General features: G+C 39.5%; 3 protein-coding genes across 10 annotated transcripts in view; 1 reads left to right on the top strand and 2 right to left on the bottom strand.

Annotated features, from left to right (window-relative positions):
- Positions 1-648: 648 nt before the first annotated feature.
- mob3a (MOB kinase activator 3A) lies at positions 649-6,790 on the bottom strand. Its single transcript, XM_061780600.1, has 4 exons — positions 6,569-6,790; positions 4,028-4,586; positions 2,345-2,547; positions 649-1,055 (listed from the first exon to the last, which is right to left on the bottom strand). Exons 2-4 carry the CDS (start codon positions 4,443-4,445, stop codon positions 1,026-1,028), a joined length of 651 nt encoding a protein of 216 aa, XP_061636584.1. The 5' UTR covers positions 4,446-4,586; positions 6,569-6,790; the 3' UTR covers positions 649-1,025.
- A 625-nt stretch (positions 6,791-7,415) lies between these two features.
- Positions 7,416-17,307, bottom strand: LOC133481364 (tyrosine-protein kinase ZAP-70). Of its 7 annotated transcripts, none has more exons than XM_061780593.1 (14): positions 16,914-17,288; positions 12,789-12,999; positions 12,168-12,641; positions 11,644-11,804; positions 11,415-11,553; positions 11,250-11,328; positions 10,915-10,937; positions 10,790-10,829; positions 10,414-10,609; positions 10,103-10,309; positions 8,866-9,058; positions 8,158-8,298; positions 7,966-8,078; positions 7,416-7,868 (listed from the first exon to the last, which is right to left on the bottom strand). In XM_061780593.1, exons 3-14 carry the CDS (start codon positions 12,570-12,572, stop codon positions 7,751-7,753), a joined length of 1,815 nt encoding a protein of 604 aa, XP_061636577.1. In that variant the 5' UTR covers positions 12,573-12,641; positions 12,789-12,999; positions 16,914-17,288; the 3' UTR covers positions 7,416-7,750. The 7 variants fall into 7 exon arrangements, with proteins under 7 accessions (XP_061636577.1, XP_061636580.1, XP_061636574.1 ...); XM_061780596.1 differs by lacking the exon at positions 12,789-12,999 and having other exon boundaries at positions 12,168-12,352; positions 12,440-12,641; positions 16,914-17,287; XM_061780590.1 differs by lacking the exon at positions 12,789-12,999.
- Positions 17,308-22,843: 5,536 nt separating this feature from the next.
- Positions 22,844-24,432, top strand: part of adamts10 (ADAM metallopeptidase with thrombospondin type 1 motif, 10) — a 42,671-nt gene continuing 41,082 nt past the window's right edge. For both annotated transcript variants that reach the window (XM_061778661.1, XM_061778660.1), the window contains exon 1: positions 22,844-22,980. The gene's annotated coding sequence lies outside the window, so the exon portion shown is untranslated. The remainder of the gene's footprint in view (positions 22,981-24,432) is intronic.

Below are 24,432 nucleotides of genomic sequence, written 5' to 3'. Positions count from 1 at the left end.
TTTTGTCATGTGAGGCTCAAATCTCGTGTGGGAGGACTTGGGAATGTGCAACATGCGCCAGCAGATCTGACACCTGAGAAACTGCCTGCTGCTGGTGGAGGCCAAGCGTGCACAAAACCCTAACCTGATATGGTTACACTCACTTGCCAGACTCTATTTTTAGTTCTCTTTTTAATGTATGCACGTTTTCTACGAAAACCCAAGACAAAAGAAACAGTTACAATGTCATTATATACAGGTGCATCTCAATTAGGGATGCAAATTTTCAAAGAAAGATGGAAACTTTCCATGAGAAGTGTGGTGAGTTCAGTGTACAGACCCGTTTTCTACAGCTTCGCGGAAAATAATATCAACCGAGACTCCCCTGTAACGTTTTTTAAAAAATATAAATTGTGCTTTTTCAGTGGTGAAAAACAGCTAAATTATACCGTTCTAATAGATTGGTGAGCTTTTTGCTTAGCTGTGATAGGGTCAAAAGTAAGAAGTATCATTGTAGGGCAGATGTGTAATACTGCACTTGTCTTAAATCTTAATGATTCGGCAGGTGTACATACTTTTATGTTCGGTGAGTTTTCTTCATTTGCAGATTAGTATCAGTAAAACGAGTTAAAAGTAAACCAAGAAAATAAGACAAATAGCTTCATACAGTTTGGAATAGAGTAGGAACTTTTAATGCAACAACAAAGTGATCATACAGCTGTACAGTAAGAAATCACACTGAGTTTTTGGATAGGAAAAAGCAAAAGCATGCTGGAATGATCTGAAATTCAAATAAAAACAACATAGACCTTTTAATACTTACTCTGATACAAATGTTTTCGATTTTCCACTTAAAAGTTGAGCTCCTTGGTTAAAACCTACAGTCTGTAGCTAAAATAGATTACAGTACTTAAATATAAAAATAGAATCTTTGTGAATGTATTTGTCATTTAAGATCTCAACTGCAGTTCCCCCCCCCCCCCTCCCCCCTCGATGGACGGATGGGATTGTCCGGTGTGTGTGTCCACAGACCAGCTTGGCCCCCCTCAGTGGCACATCCGAGAGGTCATCTCTTTCTGTGGAGAACACACAAAGCACATGTACAAAGCTCCAGTGAGATACAGCAGAAAACATAACCGTGGCACCATCTAGATGTAAATACCATGAAATAAAAGCTGGAATTCTAAACTTTTGTCTCATATTCATCTTTTGATCTGAAACCCAAATGTCTTCAGTATACAACAAAAACAAAGGAATTGACCTTGCTGTTCCAAAACTTTTGGAGGGGACTGTATATCAAATTAGACGCACAAGTTGGAGCCAGAGACCTTCGCATCTCATATATGAACGTCAAGTCATAAGGACTGTTTTAACATAAAGGAAAAAGGACAAGTGTTTCTTATTAAATTGCAAACTTCCCTTTAAATATAATGGTTTATCCTTTCAGTATGGTCAAATACATGTTAACACTTTTTTTTTTTTTTTTTTTACTCACTGCTGGCTTCTTTAATTACATGAGTGGTGTCCTGCTCGGTCCAGCCACACCTGGATTTGAATCCACACACATCCCTCTACATTGGTAATGAGTCGACTGTGCTAACCGCTAGGTTAAAAGTCCGAGCTGCCACCCTACAGGCCAGCTCATTCTTGAGGCATCGGGGAAGTGAGGTTCAGGTACGTAATCAAATGGCTCAAAGAGGTGGTCTCAGCTCAAGTTGCTTGACAAGGGTCTGAGTTTGTTGCACGTGTGCACAGAAAATTCTGACAAATCACTCTGAATTACACAGTTTGAAAACTTAGATTATGACCTCTGCAAAGTTTGCAGTTTAATTTGTGGTGTGGCTCAGGCCAAGGAAGAAACCATAAATTAAAAAAACAAATAACAGTTTATAAAATTTATTAATCCATTTATTAGTTAGTCTTCACTGCACATTCATTCATCTAATGCTTTTTTCATTCTAGTGCATCTAACTATCTGTAAGCTTTTAATTGTTATCGTAATAGATATTACACTGTTTTTGATAGCATAGTTTTTGGTATGCAGTATTTACACTTTAAACTGGAGTGGTACCTTGACTTACGAGGGCTCCAATTTACAATTTTTTTGAACTACAAGCCGCTGTTTGGTTGCTTTTTTTTGCTTTGTGTTGTAAGCCAAAATCTCAATTACGAGTGAGCTTCAGAAACGCTGCCGCTCAAATGAAGTAGGCAGTGTAGTGACACTCCACCCATAAGAGGTTTTCTCTACAAAAAACTGTTCATATATCTTTGTTTTTAGATAAGTTGTGTATAAATAAACAAATTTGAAACAAGGTTTCAGTCTGTTTTTGTTGTCATGTGACCTGCTGCTGTCCTTTCAACTTACCAGAGGCTCCAGCTCCTTGTGGTCGGTGAGGTTGAACTCTGTGACAAAGTAATAGAAATGCTTGTAGCAGGTATTGACATGAGCCTCTGCCCCCATTTGGCTGACGCGGTCAAAGTGGTGAATGTAGACGTGGACAAACACCCGGAATAGGCGGGATAAAATCTTCTTAGCCACCTGCATGAAGGTCTTAGGGAATGGAGTACCTTGAGGTCAGACAAATGGAGATAGGAATTGACAGAATGTGGATGAGAATATTTGACAAAAGATTTCTATATTTTGCGTAATCACACTGACTGTCCTTGTTGCCACAGGTAGCCAGCAGAAACGCTGTGTGATTTATTTAGGAAGTCCTTTTCTCCCACCCATCCAATAATATCTCTGGAATCTTTTCCAGGGGGGGTGAGTGTCAGAGTTTTTTTCCCTCCCACCTAATAAACGCCTGCTGTACATTGTGTGAACCAATTTATAAATCCTTGGCTTGCATGTCTCTGTGGTGACTAAAATGCAAAGCCACAACAATGCACACTTTTTCACAAATAGAGAATGAGAACGCCATGGCGACAGGACAGCGGCAGCAATGAAATGAATGTAGCCTTGTAAGTTTCTCAAACATTTGGCTTATCTGAGTGAAGAACTGCATCTCTCACTCATCTTATCTTCTATCATCAAATTTTGCATAAATACTTTGTCCATTTAAAGACATTTTGGGAATTATTAATTTATTGAATATTTTTTATAAATTAATTTTAAAAAGGTTTTGTGCCCATTGACCAAGCAAACGAGAAATTTGTCATCCTGTGATGAACAACACGCACGCAACCTGTTTGGTACAGGTAATGTTTTGTGTAACATTGAACAGATTTTGAACTGTCTTACAAGCATAAAAAAAAAGATAACCCGTCAATGGTAAAACCCAGCTTAACAAGTGATGCACAAGGTGAGGGGACATAGTTTGAATTCGCGTAACTACCAATTTATGTCACTGTCTTCTGTGAATTCACGTAACTACCAATTTATGCCATTGTCTTCTGAGGAGGAGCTTTTTAACTTACAGTAATCGTATCATCAAATCATCCAGGGGGAACAAGGCGCTTCGCGTGGCTGTGGCCGCTTATGGTACACCCTTTGGCGGCCACAGAAGCGCATTGTCCCGCTGACTTTAAAGGAGGCAAAATTGTCCTGGCGGTGCGAAATATGTTCATATCACTCGAAGGCTGCTTCTCTGCAGCCCGTCAGACCGTTTGCAATCTCCGTCGCTGGAAATTCTCCTCTCCCCGCTTATGGGCCATGAAAGAAGGCAGGCATTTGATTGACAGCTAAACAGGCAGGATTTGAGAGCATTTAGTGACACGACCACAGCATCTGTAAGCTGGAAGAATGTCTCACTTCTTGACCATTTTGAAGCCTGATTTAACATATTTTGCGATTTTATCCATTCATTTATTGTCATGCTTGTTAACAAGACTGTTTTCTGTGATGTGTCAAATTTACAATATTTTTTGGGGGTGTTATTGTTTTGGTTGCTCTTTTAAGACATTTAATTAAAATTATTATTGTGAACAAAAATAACATTTTGTAATCTAACAATCATCTTATTTAATGCTCTTAAATTGCAAACATTGTAATAGACACATTTTTTAATTCTGGACCTTAAGACCATCTGCAGCTCGTTTTGACACTTACCGACATTGGTGGGGAAGATGTTTTCATTGTTGATCTGTACCTCGATCCAGTCCATAAGCAGGCTCATGTATTTGGGGGCCGACAACGCGGTGGGCCTCTTGTACTTGTGTTCATCCTGCCAGCGATATTCGTACTTGGGCCCGCCAGACATTACGGGGCAGGTCTGGTCGGTGCAGGAGTCGCTGATGGTACCGTAGATGAGGTTGATGCGGTTGAAGAAGTCGACGACATGGACAGCAACCCAGTCGTTGAGGTCCTCCCCGTGGGGAAGCTGCACGGCCTGCTTTAGGTCCAAGCCAGCGTTCAGAGAGGCCTGGGCCTTCTTGTGCAGCTCAAAGCGCTGCGTGCCGGGCTCAAACTTGCGCTTGGGCCGGAATGTCCTGTCTTTGTTGAAAACTTGTTTCAGGGCCATGGACATGGTTGCGCGCCGAGATCCCGGGAAGATTAGCTTTCAACGTGTTGGATGAATTAATAACCGTTATATTTGAAGCAGTCAAAAGATGGTGTTCACGAACTGTGCAGTTATGTAATGGCTGGCTTTGGGGTATTTGTTTCCGTTCTGTAAGGAGAGGAAAGCGAAAGAAAGGATGGGTTTGTTAGCCAAGCAAAATCAGTGGTTCTCAAAATGTGTGTGGTACGTGTACCACTAGGTATGCGGGCTCCCTCTCGTGGCACAGAGAAGAATCACTAAATTCAATACAAAATACATAAATTAATAACATAAAATACAAATCAAACATACTGGAATGAATGAAAATATATTTTATATGTATGTAGGTTTCTTTATTATTTAACTACTATGTGCAAAACTTATGTATATATATTTTTTTATTTTTCTATATTAACAGGTTAATCTTTGAACTGCATAATGTTACAACAATACAATAATGTCTAACTATAACTTTTAGGAATAAAACCTCTACCTCGTTTTTTTCATTAACCTTAGTAGTAGTCTTATCACGGTTCATTCTTGGCAGTCCCGTTATATCGCATATTTTTTTGGGTATGTGTTTACAGTTATATTTTTCATAATGTCTGTAAGAGATATTTTTCATATTTGTACAAGATTTGTGTCATCTTATGCCCTTGCTGTAAAGTCTTGCACTGGATTATATGTGTTTGCATTATTTTAAGTGTGTTTAAAGAACGTAAAAAAACAAATCTAAGAGCTGTAAATGCTATAAAAACATGCCCAGGATATATTTAAATAGGGTACTTCTATATCGCAGATTTCACTTTGTGGAGGCTGCCTGGAACGAAACCCCCACAATAGAAGGGGGATTACTGTACAAAAGTAGTAGTCTAATTTTGGTCATGATGGTGGTACTTGGAGAGCAAAGTATTTTTTTTTAGGGTGCTACTTGGAGAAAAAAGTTTGAGAACTACTGTTTTAGATCATTTCCAACAATAAGAAATTCAAAGGAACAAACATTTGGTTGTCTATCTATTTTAATATATTATTAGACGTATTGTGTAGAGCACATTAGAGTGCCGCGAGAGATCAGAGAAATTATTATTTTCCAATATATCTTTGTTCATCTATGCCAGCAACAAATAGTGACATACAGAACAATTACCGTAAATGCTCATCTATTACCTGCCAGAAAATACAATAAATCTGTGTATCCCCCAGTTGCCATTCCTAGAACAGAATAAATCATAGCTTTCTGCCAGTGTATCAGCTTTGTGCTCAATTAAACAGGCCCAGATTTCATCCTGCATAAGTAAATTGATACAAGATTATTATTTTAGAATTCATACTTTTTGTGACATTTTTTGCTTGGTAGTGGGCTGTGAGATTTTTCTAATATAAAATGGGTGCTTTGGCTCAATAGAGGTCGGGAAAGACTACTGTAGAGTAGATTACACATCATCGGCATCTGTGTCCCACTTTTGACACTGACAGGCCTAATCTTTCTTACATGCTTAATGGAAGCAAAATGTTATAATCAGGGAATAGAAAAATACAGCTACAATATCGTAGGCAAAAAAAAAAAAACCCAACATAGAATCTTTGGATGAATGTTTTCACCGTTCTCTCAAAATCATAATTAAAAAATAATAGTAAAATGGAAAGCTTGGGTTTACGACGTTCAACACGATGACTCATTTCCTATTTCAAGCACTAATCCTGTCGTGAAACTAAAGAATGCTCGGAATGACAATAAAACCGAGCTAAACCTCCTTTCGAAGATTTAACAGCAACCTAAAACAGGTTTGTCCAAACTTCACATTTAGTAAAAGTGTTTTATTTGAATACGGAGTCAACATTTCCATGAGTGTTTCCGACATGAAAGCAGGAGATTAAACAGTGAAGCGGATGACGACTGTACCAACTTTGTTGCAACGAGGCTAGCTAACGCACTTGGACTTGTTGCTTCGGAAAGACCTACCAAATTTAAATATTCCGAGAAAATACGTGACTTTTCAAAAGACTTCAAATCGTATTGTACATATATTCGAGAGAAAACAGTCGGTCTATCAAAGGCAGATCAGACGATGACGAAATCGCACAGTGGAAAGCTACTTTTCCGAACTTACTTGTTCCGCCTTCCTGTTCCGCCAATTTCCTTCGATGTTTTGTCCAAAGTTGCCAGCAGTCGCCTAACACCGTTATATCGATAACATACAATTACTAAAATGCGGTTGCCTAATGTCATTCATGCTGCAAATTTACTGTAAATTCCACAAACATGACACTTTAGTAAATGTAAGCAGCTAACGTCAGACTCCTCCCTTTGAAACGAAAAGTAACGTCAATAAATTACTGTTACGGGTCTTTTAACTTCCGGTATTAGCATTCAAAATAATGGCTGTCAGACTTTTGCTTTGCCTAACTGACTCAAGGAAAAAGTAACAGACGCCAAGTGTTTGCACGGTTTAAAGTTATTTTGTAGGGAACATATAGTCTTCCGTGTCTCCCATACACAATGGCTGTGAAGTCATTTTCTTTTTCAATAAAAAATACGTAAACTATAATTAACATAAACATGCTCCTTGAACTAAGTATCTTTACTTTCGAGTTGTCATTACTGGGAGTTTACATATAAACCTATCGATGTTGGTTTGTTAACGTGAATTTGTAAAATACCTAATTCATTGTATAAGTCGCTCAGATGAACTTGCTTCTTATGATCTGTCTCAATGCTGCAAAGGTTATTTCAGCACAAATAGTCAGGCTGGAAAATAAGAGGGTTTTCATAGTCATGTATTTGCAGAAGTGTAACCCACGTTTTCCACTTCCTTGACAAACATGTTTTACTTGGGGTAAATATTCAACTTGCTGCAAATTAATTTTTCTTCCTTCTTTTAATAATTTGTTTCTGTGGTATCCCTCATGCATTATCACTTAGTACATTTATGAAGCTTTTATTTCATGGAGATGATGTAACATTTATTCATTTAATTTAAAGACAGCCACAACAAAAGGCAATTCCAAGGACCTATTCACAGTACAGTATACTGGAAAAAAAACAGTCAAAAAAAGTTTGCTCATCAGTGTAATTTAAAGACATTCAAACAGATAAAAATCTCCAGTAGGCCTGTACATGTAGCCAACACACTCCTGTTCCAAATGTTTACTTATGGCCACTGAGGCCTGTTTAGCTGTATCACTGCTGGAGTTAAGGCCGGTCAGTATGCGCGGCTCATAAATAGCGCTTTTTTTTTGGTTGTTAAATGACCAGCTGAATGGAGACATTGTGTAGCCATGTGACATAATCTCTACTTGTTAGGTTCCACAGCAGTGGCAGCACCCAACGGCTTAACCCTTTTTGATACGGAATAATGGTAAACTCTCATGGTCTCTTCCATCTTTTTGAAGTCAGGACGGTCCTCATGTCTGGTGAGAAAGGACAGAAGCACCCAAAACATATTGTGTGAAGTGATGTAATAGTAAACAAATTAACAAGAGCATAATTGTGATATAATTGTCTTACTTGTATGTCCAGCATTCTTGCATCACTGCATACATTCGGTCTGGACACTTGGTTGGACACGCCAAGCGTTTTCCACTTTCAAGGAAACTGTTGACCTCTGCTTGTTTCATTTTCTGGACATATTTGCAGAGAACACAACCCCACTGTGACTCAGACTATTTCTGTTGTGATCCACTGCTGCATGTACAGTACCTTGTAAGGTTTCCCTCCATATGAGAAGGCTTCCCACATGGTGATGCCAAAACTCCACACATCACTTTTACTGGAGAATTTGCGGTAGTTTATACATTCAGGCGCGTACCACTTCAGCGGCCATGGTCCTGTAGAACGGGCCTGTTCGGGGTTTCATATGCCAAAATTAGTGTTTATTGGAGCCGCAGTAGTTCATCTACAATGACTTGGGCTTTGGAACCGAAGGGTCATGGTTTGAGCCTTGCTGCTGACAAAAAAACAAACAAATTCAAGAAATGCTAGTCTGTCTGACTACTGTCAAGGTGCCCTTGAGCCAGGCAATGACAGACTCCCCAACCCTAGTGCACTTTTTTTCTATTTCATATCCCTTTACTTTCTCCTTGCATGCCTGCATCTGTGTGATCCGGTTCTCTCTGCTGTGTGCAACACAAAATATACAGCAGTGTAAACCGAATTTCCCCTTGATGGATTATAATCAGTATAATAAATAAAAAAAATACATATTATGGCAAAATTTGTCTGATTGAATATTACTGTACTGCCTCTCATTCAGTGATTCAGTAATGAATTTCCCACATTCCTTTCAGGTGAGGGTCAGTAAATCAGGCCAAAAGGAAATAAGTTCAGTATTTACCCTACAAAGATAACACCTTATGGGTGATAACCTATGGGATGTTCAAATTCCTCATAACAATTGAACCTCTGTACCTTGTAGTACTCGTTCTCTGCTCCCAGGGCCTTGGACAGCCCAAAGTCACTAATTTTGGCGAACTTTCGGTTGACCAGCAGGACATTGCGAGCTGCTAAGTCCCTATGCACAAAGTTTTTCTCTTCCAGATATTTCATTCCCATCGACACCTGGTGCATCAGATTGACAATTTCCTCCACCAATACAGTATCCCTGTGGTGATGGCAACAGGGTAATGTTTAGTTTACATTTTGTGACAAAAGCAAATGAAGTACAAAATATATAATCCGATAAATGGTTGTTTGTCAATACAGTATGTGGCCTATGACTGACTGGTGACCAGTCCAGGTTGTACGCCACCTCTCAGCCTAAGTGAAACAATTTGACACACTTTATGTTTAATAAACTGTTGAAACGTCACTTCAGAAAAGGTGTTTCCTTAAAGACCTTTTTACCATGATATCATATACCTACTTCCGGGTGGCAACAGGTCAGATGGCACCATTAGCAAGCAAACACTTAGCTGTCATTTGACCAAGGCAGTGGGATTTAGAAAACAGGGGTTGAATGATGACGTTAGCCATCTTCTCTACCGCCGTAGTTTGAATGTGTGACGTGTCAGTCGAAAAGAAGGTACTTGAGCTAAATCGCTTGGAAGGGAGTTGGATCGCTGGCTGTAATTTACATTTCAGCAGGTAAATTGCTTAAAAAACAGACGTGGTGGACATTTAGACATAGGTAACATGATCACTGAGGGACTGGCTAAATAAGTGACTTCATTGTTGCGTAGATTAATGGCACAGATATGCTCTTTTGGCACTGTTTTGTAATCTACTAGCATGCAATCCATTGTTTCGCTAATTTACTCAAAAACAACCCAACTTCAAATGTTATACATACCTGTGTGGAAAATAACTTCCACAAAGCCTATGATGGAGATTTAGTTCCCAGTCTGTACATTTGGAAGTGGCTACTATTTTACCAGGCAGTCCTGCAATCTTCGCTTCTCTCTATTTATAACATCCACTCGATTTAACCTCCTCACCCACAGGTTCCGCTGGATTCATTTAGATATTTTTCAGAGAAGGAAATTATCAAAAAAACCTAAACCTTTGATCTTGCAGCAAAACCCCAAACACAACAAGTTTTAGTCATAATTTCAGTTCAGGTAGAGAATTAGACAAAGACGCTCACCTCTCTGTTTTCTCTTTTACATTTACAAGCATTATGAAATGGTCCATATGAACTCAAACATACTTATTGGAGGAGAGAAACTTGTTGAGGGGTCCGGAGGCGGCCATCTCCATGACCAGCATCAGACTCTCAGCATTGCATAGCCCCAGCATCCGAACAATAAAGGGATTATTCAGTTGGTGCATGATCTCTGCCTCCCTCATCATCTCCTCCTTCATTAGCTTCTCATTGTCACTCTTCAGCACTTTGATGGCTACATCTAACTGGCGCCTGATGGAAAGCAAAAAAGAATGATTGGGCATGACCATCTCTCCATTTAAGATGTTCAACTCTGCCATTTCTTTGGAGTTTTTTTTTTTTAAGGTTTTCCTCACTTGTCAGCAGCCAGGACGCCCTTCTTGACGCAGCCAAAATTGCCAGAGCCGAGTTCCACCTCATCAATGAAAAGCTGATTCCTCTGAATGTTAAACTTCTTAATGTCATTGGGGTTGTGATAAGGGTTAAAGCCAATGCAGTCCATCGGAAGTGCATCATCTGCAGGCACAGGTGTGACTTCCTTCACAGTCACAACTATCAAGCAAGAAACATGCACATTTGATTGCAGCAGCTCTTCAAGCACTCATAAAAGGATTTTACATCTCTATTGCTCTTTGTAACGCCGAGGTTATTGAGTTGCAAGATGAAAAATATGAATTGGATTATATGATAAACAAACTGCGATTCCCACATTCTGCAATGTAGGCAACTGACCTCGAGGTGGTGGTGTGTAGCTATTTGGGCCTGTTCGCCTCTGTAAGCATGACAGTAAATCATTTCATTAAGAAGATAAACGCAGTGGGAGGAATGAAACACTTTATCAAGTACTCCATACTCACAGTTGCGGGGAGGCTGGGTATCACTGATTGTTTTTTGGGGGAGAGGCATTTTATATGTAAAAAAAAGCAAAGCAAATAAATTAGATTACAGTGGACTGAAGATAATGCATCAAAAATGATACATTTACAAAGTAAATACTGCTCCTTTGATTGCAAGTAAATATCACGAAACAAATCATTGTTTCTCTTAATCACCCAAGTGTCTGAAAGTTTCCATTTTATGCTAATAATTATGTCTTTTTGACCAGCGATACTAGGCACGTTGCCGTTTACAGATCTGAAAATATTAAATGAAGATGAATTTATATATAATGAGATATAAAGATTTCCAGTACTTCCAGCAGCTCTGTTGACACATGCATCGGCCAGAATTGTCACCATGCCGTCAGGTTTTATTTTCAGGTATTCTACCAGCTGGTAAAATACATAGAAAGTGATAAACTTGTGACTGAAAAAGAATATGTATGACAAAATACAAATGTTTAAAGGTATATACATACCTGCCAAATAGTGTCAAACTTCGATCCCTCTGGCATGGAATATTTTCCTAACTTGTCTTGGAGGATCTGATAGTGATAAATGGATCTTCCATACATTACAGAGAGCGCAAAAGTACCAGGCTCCTCTCTATCACGAATCCTGAAAAACGGCCGATAAAGGAAAGTTGCTTCAGATGAGCCGTAAAGATGTTTGATACTTTACAAAAGTACATCACCCTGAGCCACTTACAGAAACTTGCCATCTGGTTGTGCTCCACAGTAAAGCAACCTCTCACTTTCCCGTCGGGGGATTTTGCCGTGATACCATGACATCTTCTCGTGCGCTGTAGTGGCGATCAGCTTTTCCAGTTGTGGCGCTTGACTGATGATGGCCTGCTCCATGGCTTCACCCTGAGTGGAAAATAAAAAGAAATGGACTCATGAACCGACAAAACTGCAGCAAGTCCCTTTTCCCTATTAGCCAATGCTATGGCCTGACTAAATTAAGCTCATCCCCTCAGTTCAACATAGTTCCCTTAGCCAAATGATGGCGCCAAAGCAATATTTTTATATTAGACATGAATTTGGCCCGAGTGCAAAACAGTGAATATGTGAGAGTTTCAGCTGGTTCCCCCTCAAACAAATCTGTAAATAGGTGAATTCATGAATGCTGAACTGCAAATATGTGGGGTTCATTGTACATAGTTACGGTTACATGAATGCGAAATCTCTGATAGTTAGATAGATTGTGCGAGTCTGTCAGTAGACACCAACCTCAAGGTTCCAGGTCTGCTTCACGTACTCCCTCAGCATGTTTTCTTTCAGGCTGTCAAACACACTGGGCCGGATCGGTGTGTCCGAGGACCGTAAGCAAGGTTTCTTCAGAGCACACGCCAGCCCATCAGGGTCCTTGCTGTAAAACTCACAGAGCTCAGCAGGCCCACAGTGTGGTATGCTTCCTGCGATACAATAAGTGTCACTAAGCTGTTTCTCTATGGGGTAATGGTAGAACTCCAAGTTCCACACAAGAGAGAGGACATATCCACCCAAACTCCGCAGACACTGTCGCAGCAAGAAGAGCCCGTCAGCCATACCGGCCAGTTTTAAATGCTGCTCAGCTTCAGAGCGACTGATACTGCCGTAGAAAAAAGGCAGTTCTGCTGCGGGGTCGGTGGACATGGTGAAACTTCAGAGAGCTCAGATGATCTTTAGAGCCCTGGAATCAGGGTTATGTGGAGGGCTAAGAGACTGAAACAGAAAGATTTAGCAGTTTACCACGTAAATCTTGAAATATTTTAGGAATATGCTGGTCATAAATAGCAGCACAAGTCTATTTGTTGACCTCTACAGAGTAATATACCATGTTAAGAAGAATTTTATGACAAACCATTGTACCTTTACATGGAACCACTCTCTATGAGGGACTCTCAGGGTAATAATTCAGGATTATCTTTTTATACACTCACTCACGGCGGCACGGTGGCCGACTGGTTAGAGCGTCAGCCTCACAGTTCTGAGGTGCGGGGTTCAATCCCCGTCCCCGCCTGTGTGGAGTTTGCATGTTCTCCCCGTGCCTGCGTGGGTTTTCTCCGGGCACTCCGGTTTCCTCCCACATCCCAAAAACATGCATTAATTGGAGACTCTAAATTGCCCGTAGGCATGACTGTGAGTGCGAATGGTTGTTTGTTTCGATGTGCCCTGCGATTGGCTGGCAACCAGTTCAGGGTGTACCCCGCCTCCTGCCCGATGACAGCTGGGATAGGCTCCAGCACGCCCGCGACCCTAGTGAGGAGAAGCGGCTCAGAAAATGGATGGATGGATACACTCACTCACTCGTGAACTAGACCAAGATACTTGAACTCCTTCCATTGGGGCAGGATCTCACTACTGACCCGGAGAGGGCACTCCACCCTTTTCTGACTGAGGACCATAGCCTCAGATCTGGAGGTGCTGATTCTAATCCAGCTCCTTTACACTCGACTGTGAACCACTCCAGCGAGAGTTGAAGATTGCGCCTTGATGAAGCCAACAGAGCTACTTAATCTGCAAGAAGCAGAGATGCAATACCGAAGATACCAAACTGGAGCCCTACAACGCCTACAAATTCTGTCCAAGAAAGTTATGAACAGAATCACTGACATACGGCAGCCTTGGTGGAGTCAAACCCTCACTGAAAACTAATCCGATTTACTGCCGGCAATGTGACCAAACTCTGACACCGCTTGTACAGAGACCGAACAGCCTGTATAACTGTATGACGTGGAGCATTTCAAGAGTGTGTGTGTGTGTGCGTGTGTGTGTGTGCGTGTGCGTATACATGACCATTTCAGTAGTGTAGGTGAGAGGTACAGTAATTCTGAATTATATCGCTGACGGGCCCTCCTTGCACACTGTCCGGGCCACCTGTCGTCTCACCGGGCGCCTCCCTGTACGATCGTCACGTGGGAGGTGGGGGGTATTGCCGCCCCCCACAGAATGCCCCCTGGGCAGAGCAACTAAGCCAAATTATAAATTGTCTTTAGGAAATTCACAGAATTTGGACAAGCCTGTGATCTTATTTTTCTATTAGAGAATGATTCTGAGTCTAGTCCTCAATAGTTTATTGCTTTGGGTGATTCTTATACTATTTTATTCTGAAGTAATGTAATCACTGACAAACGTTAACTTCAGTACATCCATTTTCCATTCCACCAATGAAGTTTTAATTCATTGAGATTTAGGAATTGAGTTAATATTCCTTTTATTTTTAATAGAGCTTAATTTAGTCTATGTCCCTGAATGAGAACCTCCCATTGCCCTACCAACATAAGGTTAACACATTCAAATTAGCACCGCTTTTTCCAGGAATTTCATCGTTACAAAGACAAAATGTGAGGCACCTTGTGTCTTGATGAGATATTTAACAAGAAAACACCCACACTGCAAGACTGCAACTGGAGAGAAGAGCCACAACAGGAAATTGTGGCCCGCTCTCAAAGCCTCCTTTCTCTAACATCTAATTCTTCAGTTGAACAGGTGTTTTTGTTTTTGTGAAACAAAAAAATTCTGGATCAGAAAGTCAAACATTTGTGTTAAACCCAAAACATCAATTATACTGTCACTCAGCAACCCAGTGTGATTCTGCACAGGTAGCCATGGAATCTGGTGCATATCCATAAAGGAAAAGAGTATATATGATAATCAAGGTACATTTGTTAACATCAAAACTCAACAGGGAGAGTTGAGAGTTGCTTACGTTGTTAGATTTTACTACATAAATTACCACTGACACAATTTGTAGGAATATCTTACTACGACCAGCTTCCATATTCAGAATAAAAGATTCATATGATATTATACATATTTAAGGAAACAGTGTGATTTGGATGCTGTCTGATACTGTATGTTCTCAAAACCTCAGCTTCCGAGCAACACATACAAATGTCTGCCGACACCCACAATGGACAACTACAAAGTGGCCTCAGGAAGGAATATACTGTGACCTGAACTCTTTTTCACCACAACAAACACCTTCAGAGGCCACAACATGGAACAACAAGTGCTAAGAATGCATGAAAAAAAATAAGATCAATTTTAATGCCGAAAAGTTGAAATCAGATTTTAGTTGGGGGGGAAAAAAATTAAAACATGGCAATGGAAACTAATGCCGAACTAAATGCTGAGCAGCCACAAGTAGGCACTTGTGGCCGATGAATTTTATGACTGTTTTTTGCCAATTTGTGGACATTTTGTGAATCATAATTAATTATGAACAGTGATAATCTAATATTTGTTCAAGAATAATCTTTAATCTATATACTGTATATCCGTGTTTCTAGAAAGTATAGTATACGGGAGCCTTGGATGTTTTCTTACCTTCATAAGATTTATTTTGTTCCTCTTACACACCCAGTACATACTGAAAACAACAACATTTGTATTCTTTTTAATTAAACAAGCCATGATTGGACGCTCCCCCATGCTTTTTTATTGGATATGATTAAAATCGGTAATATATGGTCCAAAATTGCTTACAATGATTGAAAAAGAAAACGGACCTTGGAGGATGTAACTGACATTATTCAAGCATTTGTAAAGTCTATATTTAAATGGATCTATTTAAGCTGTTTTATTAATTGTGACAACATTTTAAGTTTCAGAACTCTATAGTTTCAAATGCATGATGATTATAAGGGTTAAATTAAGAATGTTAACGGATCATTCTTTCAGTAATCAATGTTGAATATCGTGTTAAAGCCAAGCCAAATCAAATGTATTTCTCAAGGACATTTAAAAATACTGTAACAGGCATGTTCAAAGAACTATTGGAATTAAATATATTATAAAACAATGTAATATTAAATATAATAAAGAGGAATACACAGAGTACACCATAGTAATAAACAAATGAATAGAACACTAATACGGCCAATTCTTTTACATGGTCTGGAAAGGCCAAAGGAAATATTCCATAATTGGCAGAAAAATGTAGTATGTCTATAAAACTAATTTCATCATTAACATTTTCTTGAGGATTTAATTTACAAACGATCCTATTTTTTTGCAACACAGACAAAAAAGTGAGTTGATGAATGTCAGCGTAATGTAATGTGGCATTTTTTTGCAGTATGTCTTTACACACACAAAAATGTTTTAGAACACAGCATTCAGCTTACTCTGACCTTTTTATGCTCTGAATGACAAAAGTTAATTTCAACGTGACAAAATAAAAACACATCTTAATGTGGCAAATCACTAACATTCTAAAAGTATTTATGTCAAGGAATAATTGGCTTAAACTGGTCTTTTTTTTGCATAGCTCACTAATAATGGAGAAATTATTTTAGATATGTACCTTTCCACCTGTCAACCTCAAAACATGAAAGTGCTCTACATTTTTATGATGAGCTCAACATGACCATTTTTTGTGGTTGCTCTGCTTATTACATCTAGGACACTAACCGAAGCATATTATTGTGCATCATTGGAATGATTTTACGTCAATGCACTAATTGTCAACTAACTAATACAGCTTTGCTATTAGCACAAACCATCCATCAATCCATTTTCTATATTACTTATTCTGTTGAGACGACACTACTGATTGCCGGTCCTTCCCAGGGTACATGGAAACAGACGATTCACACTCATAATTACAGTTACTGAATGGGAACTAAACCCATGCTACCGCCACTACATCCTCAGCGACTACAGCACAAACCTTTAAACTAAAGTACAGTAATGCACTTCTTTATAATTTACACACTCAGTATCAAATATCAATTAAAGTGTCATTTTTTTTTAAATGACATGAAATGCAGCCCAGGTGTCTGAAATGACATGCAATGAAACAACAACAAAAGAATATTGCATTGTGTAGACATGGATGAATACAGTACGTCAAGGCTTGATATTATTTGTTAATTTGCATTGTTTAGCACATCGCTGTTCTCAGTAAGATGCATGATGATAAATAAGTAAACATGTTTTAAAAAAAAAGTAAATGCTAGTAAAACTTCTTGAGTGACAAAAGGTACTTACGTCTTCCCTCGAAGTAGACCAAGGTTGTTGCTTCAGAGATAAGATGCACCTGCCTATGTGTGCAGTGCCATGTGCTGTCACATCAGTCGGAGAACCAAAGTCACTGTTACACACATTTGTCATGAGATCTCCCTAATAGCCAATTGAACCTCTGTCACCACACTGAAATTCTAAACCCAAACACTTGTTGAATGTTAAAAATTTGAGCTTGCCTTAAATGCAATATACAGTCAGTTAAAATATGGCAAACCACTTCTAATTGAAGGGATACAGTACTGCAGAACCAAATAAAGTTGAATGCACTAATTAAAAAAAATAAAAAATAAAATCATATACATAGACTGTCTATATAGTTTTATAATCTGTATAAATTGGAGGTCAAACAGCATCTTGGAAGAGACTGTGTCATCTTTGGGGCTTCAACCGTATGTCATATTTTCCGTGCAGTATTTTGCTTTCATCAAAAATTAATGAATCATTTAAAATTCGTGTTTTTGTTTTGTTTTTAAACTAAAAAAACCTGAGAATTTGAACTTTTAAAATAGAGTTCTTACAGAATGTTAAGCGTACCCAGAGAAAACCCATACACGCACGGGAGAACACGCAAACGCCACATACACAGGAAGCCCGGAACCCAGGACCGCTCGACCGTGAGGAAGATGTAGTAACCTGGATCACTTTGTTGTGAGCTACAACGTTTTAATGCAAATCTAAAATACTCTTGGCACAAATAGGTAAGGACTTCAAACACTGGTTAGTGACAAATAGTGACATGGCTGATAAAAGTTGCTATTACAAGATTGTGCCACATGGTGGCAGTAGCTCAGCGCACCATAATAAAGGATTTGGCTGCGGCGATTTGGTTACAAAACAGTGACCTATTAAGTCTGCTTCACAGCACTGAGGTTCTGTGTTCGAATCTCGGCTCGGGCTTCCTGTGGGAAGTTTACAAGTTCTCCCTGTGCTTGAGTAGTTTTTCTCTGGGCTTCCTACCGCATTCCAAAAGCATGTATGTTAGGTTGATTTGAAGACTCTAAATTGTCCATAGCGTGAGTGTGAATACTTGTTTACGTGTACAATATGTGCCTTGTGATTACACCCAAAAGTCACTTGGGATAGCTTGTGACCCTAATATGAACAACCGGCATACTGTAGTACTGGTGATAAGCATTTTACTTTAAAGATTTAGAATATAAAATACTGATGTAATGGAATGTACTGCAATACCAACAAGGAGTCATAGGTCAATAATGAACTCCACAAATATCTGTACAGATGTCCTCCCTCTATGATTCACAGTTTTTAAATGATCTCAACATTTCAATGTGTGTTATTCAATGAAAGCAAGACTACTAAATTGCTGGCGTTGGATTTTTCAACTGCATCTACAGTATAATACATATAGTACGCAGGGGTTACACACTGTTTCATCTCTGACCGCTTTCTTGTTGTATTTGGGAAGGAAGAATGTATGGTAGAGCTGTTGCATTTTGAACTTGCTGCATTCAACAAGTCAATGTGATGAAGGGGGTGGGTGAGTGGAAAAGGATTTGCCACCCGTATACGTTTATTACAAGCATCATATATGTTTTTTTTATTTATGATTACCACATTTTATGTCTCTTAAACAGACAGTGACTATAGTACCCCAAACACAGACACTCCACCCACCCTCCAAAAGAAATAATATCACCCGTACAATTGAATTGAAAAAGAAATAAATCAGTTAGGGGTGTTGGTTGCATCAGTGTACACACCCTAAAAGTCATAATTTGTTGAAGCACTGATTCATGACAGCATTATTGGTCTTATTGGGTAGGAAAGGAACCTTCTTGATTTGATATTTTTCATGAAAAGCACTCCAAATATGTCAGATTGACACATCCATTCGCAAGCCATTGTTTTGATGTTTAAAAGGTATTCTTTGGGATGTTGTCAGGCTGAAAGGTGACGTTCTTCAACTTTGTAGCAAACACCTGAAGGTTAGTCTGTACCTCCATTCCTGTGACAAAGAAGAGGGACTCCTCGCTGTTTGTTAGGTAACTGGCTCATAACACAAGAACTTCAAATTTCAGTTTGTTTTTTAAAGGGCGTGTTTGCCTTATGAATCCTTGGGAATGGCATTTAAGTCTAGCATCATGTTGCATCATCTGCAATGTTTGTCAGACTCCTATGATCCCATGCCCTTGAATGACGCCAACAAACTACAGCTCTTGTTTTGACTGCAAGGGCTCTAACGTTGGATGACATCGCGGTCAGACCTTGAACTGTTGTGGTGGCCATCAAAAGGACCATAGACTTAATATCCATCCACCCATTTTCTATATTGTCGTCATTAAGGTCACAGGTGAGCTCAAGCATCTCGGCAGACTTGGGCGAGAGGCGGGGCCAATCGCAGGTATCATAGAAAACAAAAAAAACATTCCCACTCACACCTATGGACAATATTTTTTTTTTTAAGTGGAAGGAAGGTGGAGTACTCGGAGAAAACCAACACCAGCACAGGAAGAACATGCACACTGCAAACAGAAAGGCTCGAGCCTGGATTCGAATCCCCCACCTCTGAACTGTGAGGCAGATGTGCTAACCACTTCTTCACTGGGCTGCCAACATCTCTCTAAGGCTGAAAGTCCATGGAACTCACACATGTGGAAAATATAAGCATACCTGCAAGCCATACTGTTTTGGCTTCACACACTTTGGAGAAACGTTTTAGGAATGACTCTGGTGTTATTTCCTAGTTTCTACAGACCAAAATCAATATATTTGTATTTGAAAGAAAGGTTTTACGACTTCCTGTCTTCTCCGAGTAGCTTCTTCTATGAATATTGTGCTTACCTAAGAACCAATTGACCACTTTTAACCTGCTTTATTGTAGCGTACTAGCGCTTGTCCTCCTTAGGGTCACAGGTGAACTGGAGCCTGCCCCAGCTGACTTTGGGTGATAGGTGGGGTATACCCTGGTCACCAGCCAACCACAGACAAGCAACTATTCACACTAACCACTATGGACAGATTTGTGTCTTCAATTAACCTAACATGCTTGTTTTTGGAATGTGGGAGGACCCTGAGAACACCCACGCAAGCAAACGGCACACTGGAAGGCCAGAGCTGAGATTCAAACCCAGAACCTAAGAACTGTGAGGCAGATGAGCTAATTATGCCCTCCTAACCCAATTCTAACTCTGCAATGCGTCAAGTCTGTTCATATGCTGAGGTTTTATCAGGCCATATTGGGAGTAATTGTGGACGCATTCCACTACTAAATTTCTTAATGGACTGCACTAATGTGAGTACGGTAATGAACATTGTGGAAAGCTCAACTTTTGTGTGAACCAGTTTGTGAGGTACTTATCGAATCTAAGTTTAAGAGGTGCCCCTTCCTGTACTAAGACGCCTTCAAGAAAGTAAAATTATGTATAGTTAAAAACATGTACATGCTGATGTAAAGGACTATGCAATTGTCTTCTTGAGCCCATTAAAATGCATTACAAGATTCTACCTTCTCTCTCTTTGACGTTTACACGTTTAGTTTGAGAATAACCATTATGTCATTCACTGATGACAGCTGCTGGTCTGGCGTCCAGAGTGACGCAGGCAGTCAGCCTCTCTTCATCAAGCCGATTCAACACAACACTGAAACGGAACATCGTGACTTTCAAAATAAAAGTTCACATAGAAGTTTAAAAAAAAAAAAAAGAATGGCAAAAGTAGAAGTACTGATTCAACCCCTGTAGACCTACTTACAGACTGAAATGTACTTAAAGGGTTTTGCAATGAAAAAACAACAACACTTTTTATCATAGTTGTGAAAACAGTCATTATGACTTAACAGTAGTACATGAGAAATATGATGCGTGAAAAAAACAAATCAGCGGCACTATCGTGTGCTTTAAATTTGATATATAAGAAACCACCACGCCTGAGGCAAAACAACCTATCAGAGACAGAAGGCGTGACTTCTGACCTCTCAATTGTTTAGGCACTCGTGGGCATACTAAACGCACGCAGACCCATGCAGCCTCGCGTTGACCTCTTACCTTGTTACCCGAGAAAAACACCTTACTCGTAATGCAGTGTTAATATAACACTAAATGTTATTGGTTTGAAGTTTTATTTTTTTGCGAGGCTGTGGGGGTGTGCCCTCAAGAGTGCGACTGCTTTTTGGCTAATCTTTTCACAGATAATATTTATCATGTACTACCGTCAAGTTACAATGACTGTTTTAACAAGTATGACAAAAAGTATTTTTTTTAAATTTCAGACTCTCCTTTAAGTTTAACAGTAGTAATTATTTGTTCCTGTCAATTATATACAATACCCGTTTGTATTTTGTAGTTTCCCTCTTTAATGAACTTGCAAAGTGCTCGTACGGAGAAGAAGAAGAAAGAAAAAAAAATCACTTGGCACAGCTTTTCTGCAGGCCAAATTCTGACAGGCTAATCAGGACTGATCTGAAAACAGGTCCTCCAAAACAAAACACCAACAATAACAAAATGCTAAATTAGTTAATGAAAACAACCAGAATGGAAATGTTTTATTTTTTATTTTTTTAATGCCAGAAGCTGGTGAATTTTTAGACTGGCACAGGACAATGCAGTCGCCAGGAACCATTGTTGGAGCCGACAACATCAAACAATTCTCCTAAATCGGGCAATCAATGGGGAATATCTTGCGTCTCCGAAACTGTTGCATCATCTTCCCTGTTTTAACGCCTGATACGCCCCCAAGTTCTCAATCAATCAGTCAATCAAGCTTTCATCCATGGTTGACTTTACTTCTCTTTATTTACTGTACATTTTTTCATGTTGTGTCATCATCCGTGGATGTTGAAAAAAGTCAAAGTCATCAGCAAAATAAATACAGATACCTGAAAGATCTACTTAGGTACAGCAACGAAGTATTTTTGCTTTGTCACTTCCCACCACTGTTGGAATGTATTTGATAATGATTCAAATGCTCTTGACCAGGGGTCACCCAACTTTTTCAACCCAAGAGCTACTTGGGTAATTATTAATGCGAAAGGCTACCAGTTTGATACACACTTCTTCAATAGCAAATTTGCTCAAATGACCTTTAATTATCGCCGCTGTTGAGTGGAAACCTCCTAAGCCCAAATTTGGTCGCACGTGGGCCTTTTTTTTATAATTATTTTTATTCATCAATCTTAAGTGGTGAAAATGGTTTGCTCTCTTCGATGATGCGATGCTAATCGATCAACAAACATGCTGTATTTTTTGGGTTTCCTGAAAGTGATGGCTTTGGAAATGCGAGGATTCTGCTCAATGCCAGTATTATGTTATTAATAATAATTAATGATAATCACCTCTGCGAAGACACTCATCAATATTTCAATAATGATCAACAATGATTTAACAAAGAAAGAAATGGGCAAATAGGGACATGCAACACTATATTACTATAAATCTCTGCTTTACATTTTAGAATGCAATTGGAGTGTTGCACTTCTTCCAAATCACAATGTCCCATCAATGGTGAGCTATAACCAACAAAACTTTAAGCTAGATGCATTTTCATTTTGTTTTTTGAACAAAAATATGTGTGTGTGTGTGTGTGTATATGTATGTATATATATAAAAAAAAAAAAATAATAATAATAATAAATAAATAAATAAATAAATAAATAAATATATATATATATATAGTTACTAGAAACAAAGCCTTTGAAGTGCTAAGTAATTTATGGGGGGTTTTATATAATGAACTGATGGGACCGTATGAACAGATGACAAAACAGATAAACAGGGGTGCTATATGTAAAGAAAACATAGGCCTTCAAAGTACATTTTAGCACAAGTACAGTAACCGCTCTTACGTATAACTTCCCGCCTGAATTTTATTTTTTAACATTTGAACCGGAAGTTGTGGTGTAGCATGATGGCTGACTTGAGGAGGTCTCTCCGGTGCTGGGCTGACAGAGAAGGAGTCAAGTCTCCTCAGTTCAGCTCAATCAGCCGGCGGCGGCGTCTCCTCCTCCGCCTCCTCCGCTCTGGGACCGCGGACACACAGCAGGCGTGGCGGAAACTTGTGCCGAGGACACGGGAAGGTAAGGTTAGCAAGCCCAGGTACTTGCCCTCATTCACCGCGAGAGACAACCCCCGCTCAAATATGATAATGGCACAGATTTTACACGCTCATTCACCTGATTTCTTGTGTTGCCTACATAGTATTGTGTTTATTTAAATAGTTGTGATACATTAAACAATGTCATTTAGGACAGTTAGCACAATGGCTGTTTAAAAAAAAAAAAAAAAAATCAATTTCACTGTCTTCTCAAAAGTGCTTTGAGTTGGTATCTCCTCGTTGCCTTATGACAGGCAGTCTGTGCGTGTGAGCGAGAGAGAGAGCGAGAGAAAGAGAGAGAGAGAGCGAGAGAGAGCGAGAGAGAGAGGTAATGTGGTCAACAGCTGACATCAGGTACACATGTGAAGGGGCAACCAGCTGGGGGAGCAACTTGGAGCTTAATGATTTTGATGTATTGTTGTTTAATACATTGATGTGATAAATGATCATCTTAAGTCATTATTGTACGTCTTAATTGGCGTGCAGTTTCTTATTCGGATGCAATATCTGTACATACTGTGTTATGCAAATATTGGGTTTGATCAGATGATCATGTTTCATGTCATTTTTCAATTTTATTGTTTTGTTGTTTGACCACACATACACCTCACAGTTTTGAGGTTGGGGTTCAAATCCAGGCTCCCTGTGTGGAGTTTTCATGTTCTCCCTGAGCTTCAACCCACATTCCAAAGACAGTTGTTTCACAACTCTCAGTTGTGAATGTGACTGGTTATTTGTCTGTACGTGTCCTGTGATTGGCTGGCGACCAGTCCAGGGTGTAGCCTGCCTCTAGCCCAAAATCAGCTGGGCTAGGCTCTAGCTCACCGGCGACCACGATGAGAATAGGCGTTACAGAAAATGGATGATTTTTTTTGGTTGAGTGTTGGATGCACAAATTTTCATCACAGGCATGCCAGTGCTCGCCACCAGAGGACACTGACAAGCACTTTACAGGTCATGCGACAACTACTGTTGTCTATTGAGGTTGATTCTGTCTTCCAACGCTGTTGGTTCTTTGTAGATACGATTTACATTGCAGCATTAAAGAAGATCCATGTTGATGGTTTTAATAACATTTGATCAGGAATATGAGCTTCTGCTGTGTGTGCAAAGCTATGGCCTGACTCAGGCCATGTCGAGTCAGCACTTTCTCCCCCTAAATATTGTTTCTGATTTACAAGGCACATTTTCAGAGTGAGGGGTTCATGTTGGAGGTTCTCGGGCTTGTTTATGTTCCCACTTTTCATCTGCACTCTGTTTATTTGGGGAAATGGAAAGAGGAATGCCTGGACCTCTTTTCCTCTGTCTTTCTACCAGACAGAGTGAGAGTTTAGTCTGAGATAGATCCCCCTCTGCTTTGTTTTACTCTCATCACCTGTTCAGGGGTTTCATGTGGAGATCTCTTAGAACATCTGTCTGTTTTTTCAGGACAGCT

The sequence above is a fragment of the Phyllopteryx taeniolatus genome, chromosome 7 (assembly GCF_024500385.1).
Source record: "Phyllopteryx taeniolatus isolate TA_2022b chromosome 7, UOR_Ptae_1.2, whole genome shotgun sequence".
NCBI lineage: Eukaryota > Metazoa > Chordata > Actinopteri > Syngnathiformes > Syngnathidae > Phyllopteryx > Phyllopteryx taeniolatus.
The sequence above is the reverse complement of the archived record's forward strand: the minus strand, read 5'-3'. Positions and strand labels throughout refer to the sequence as shown.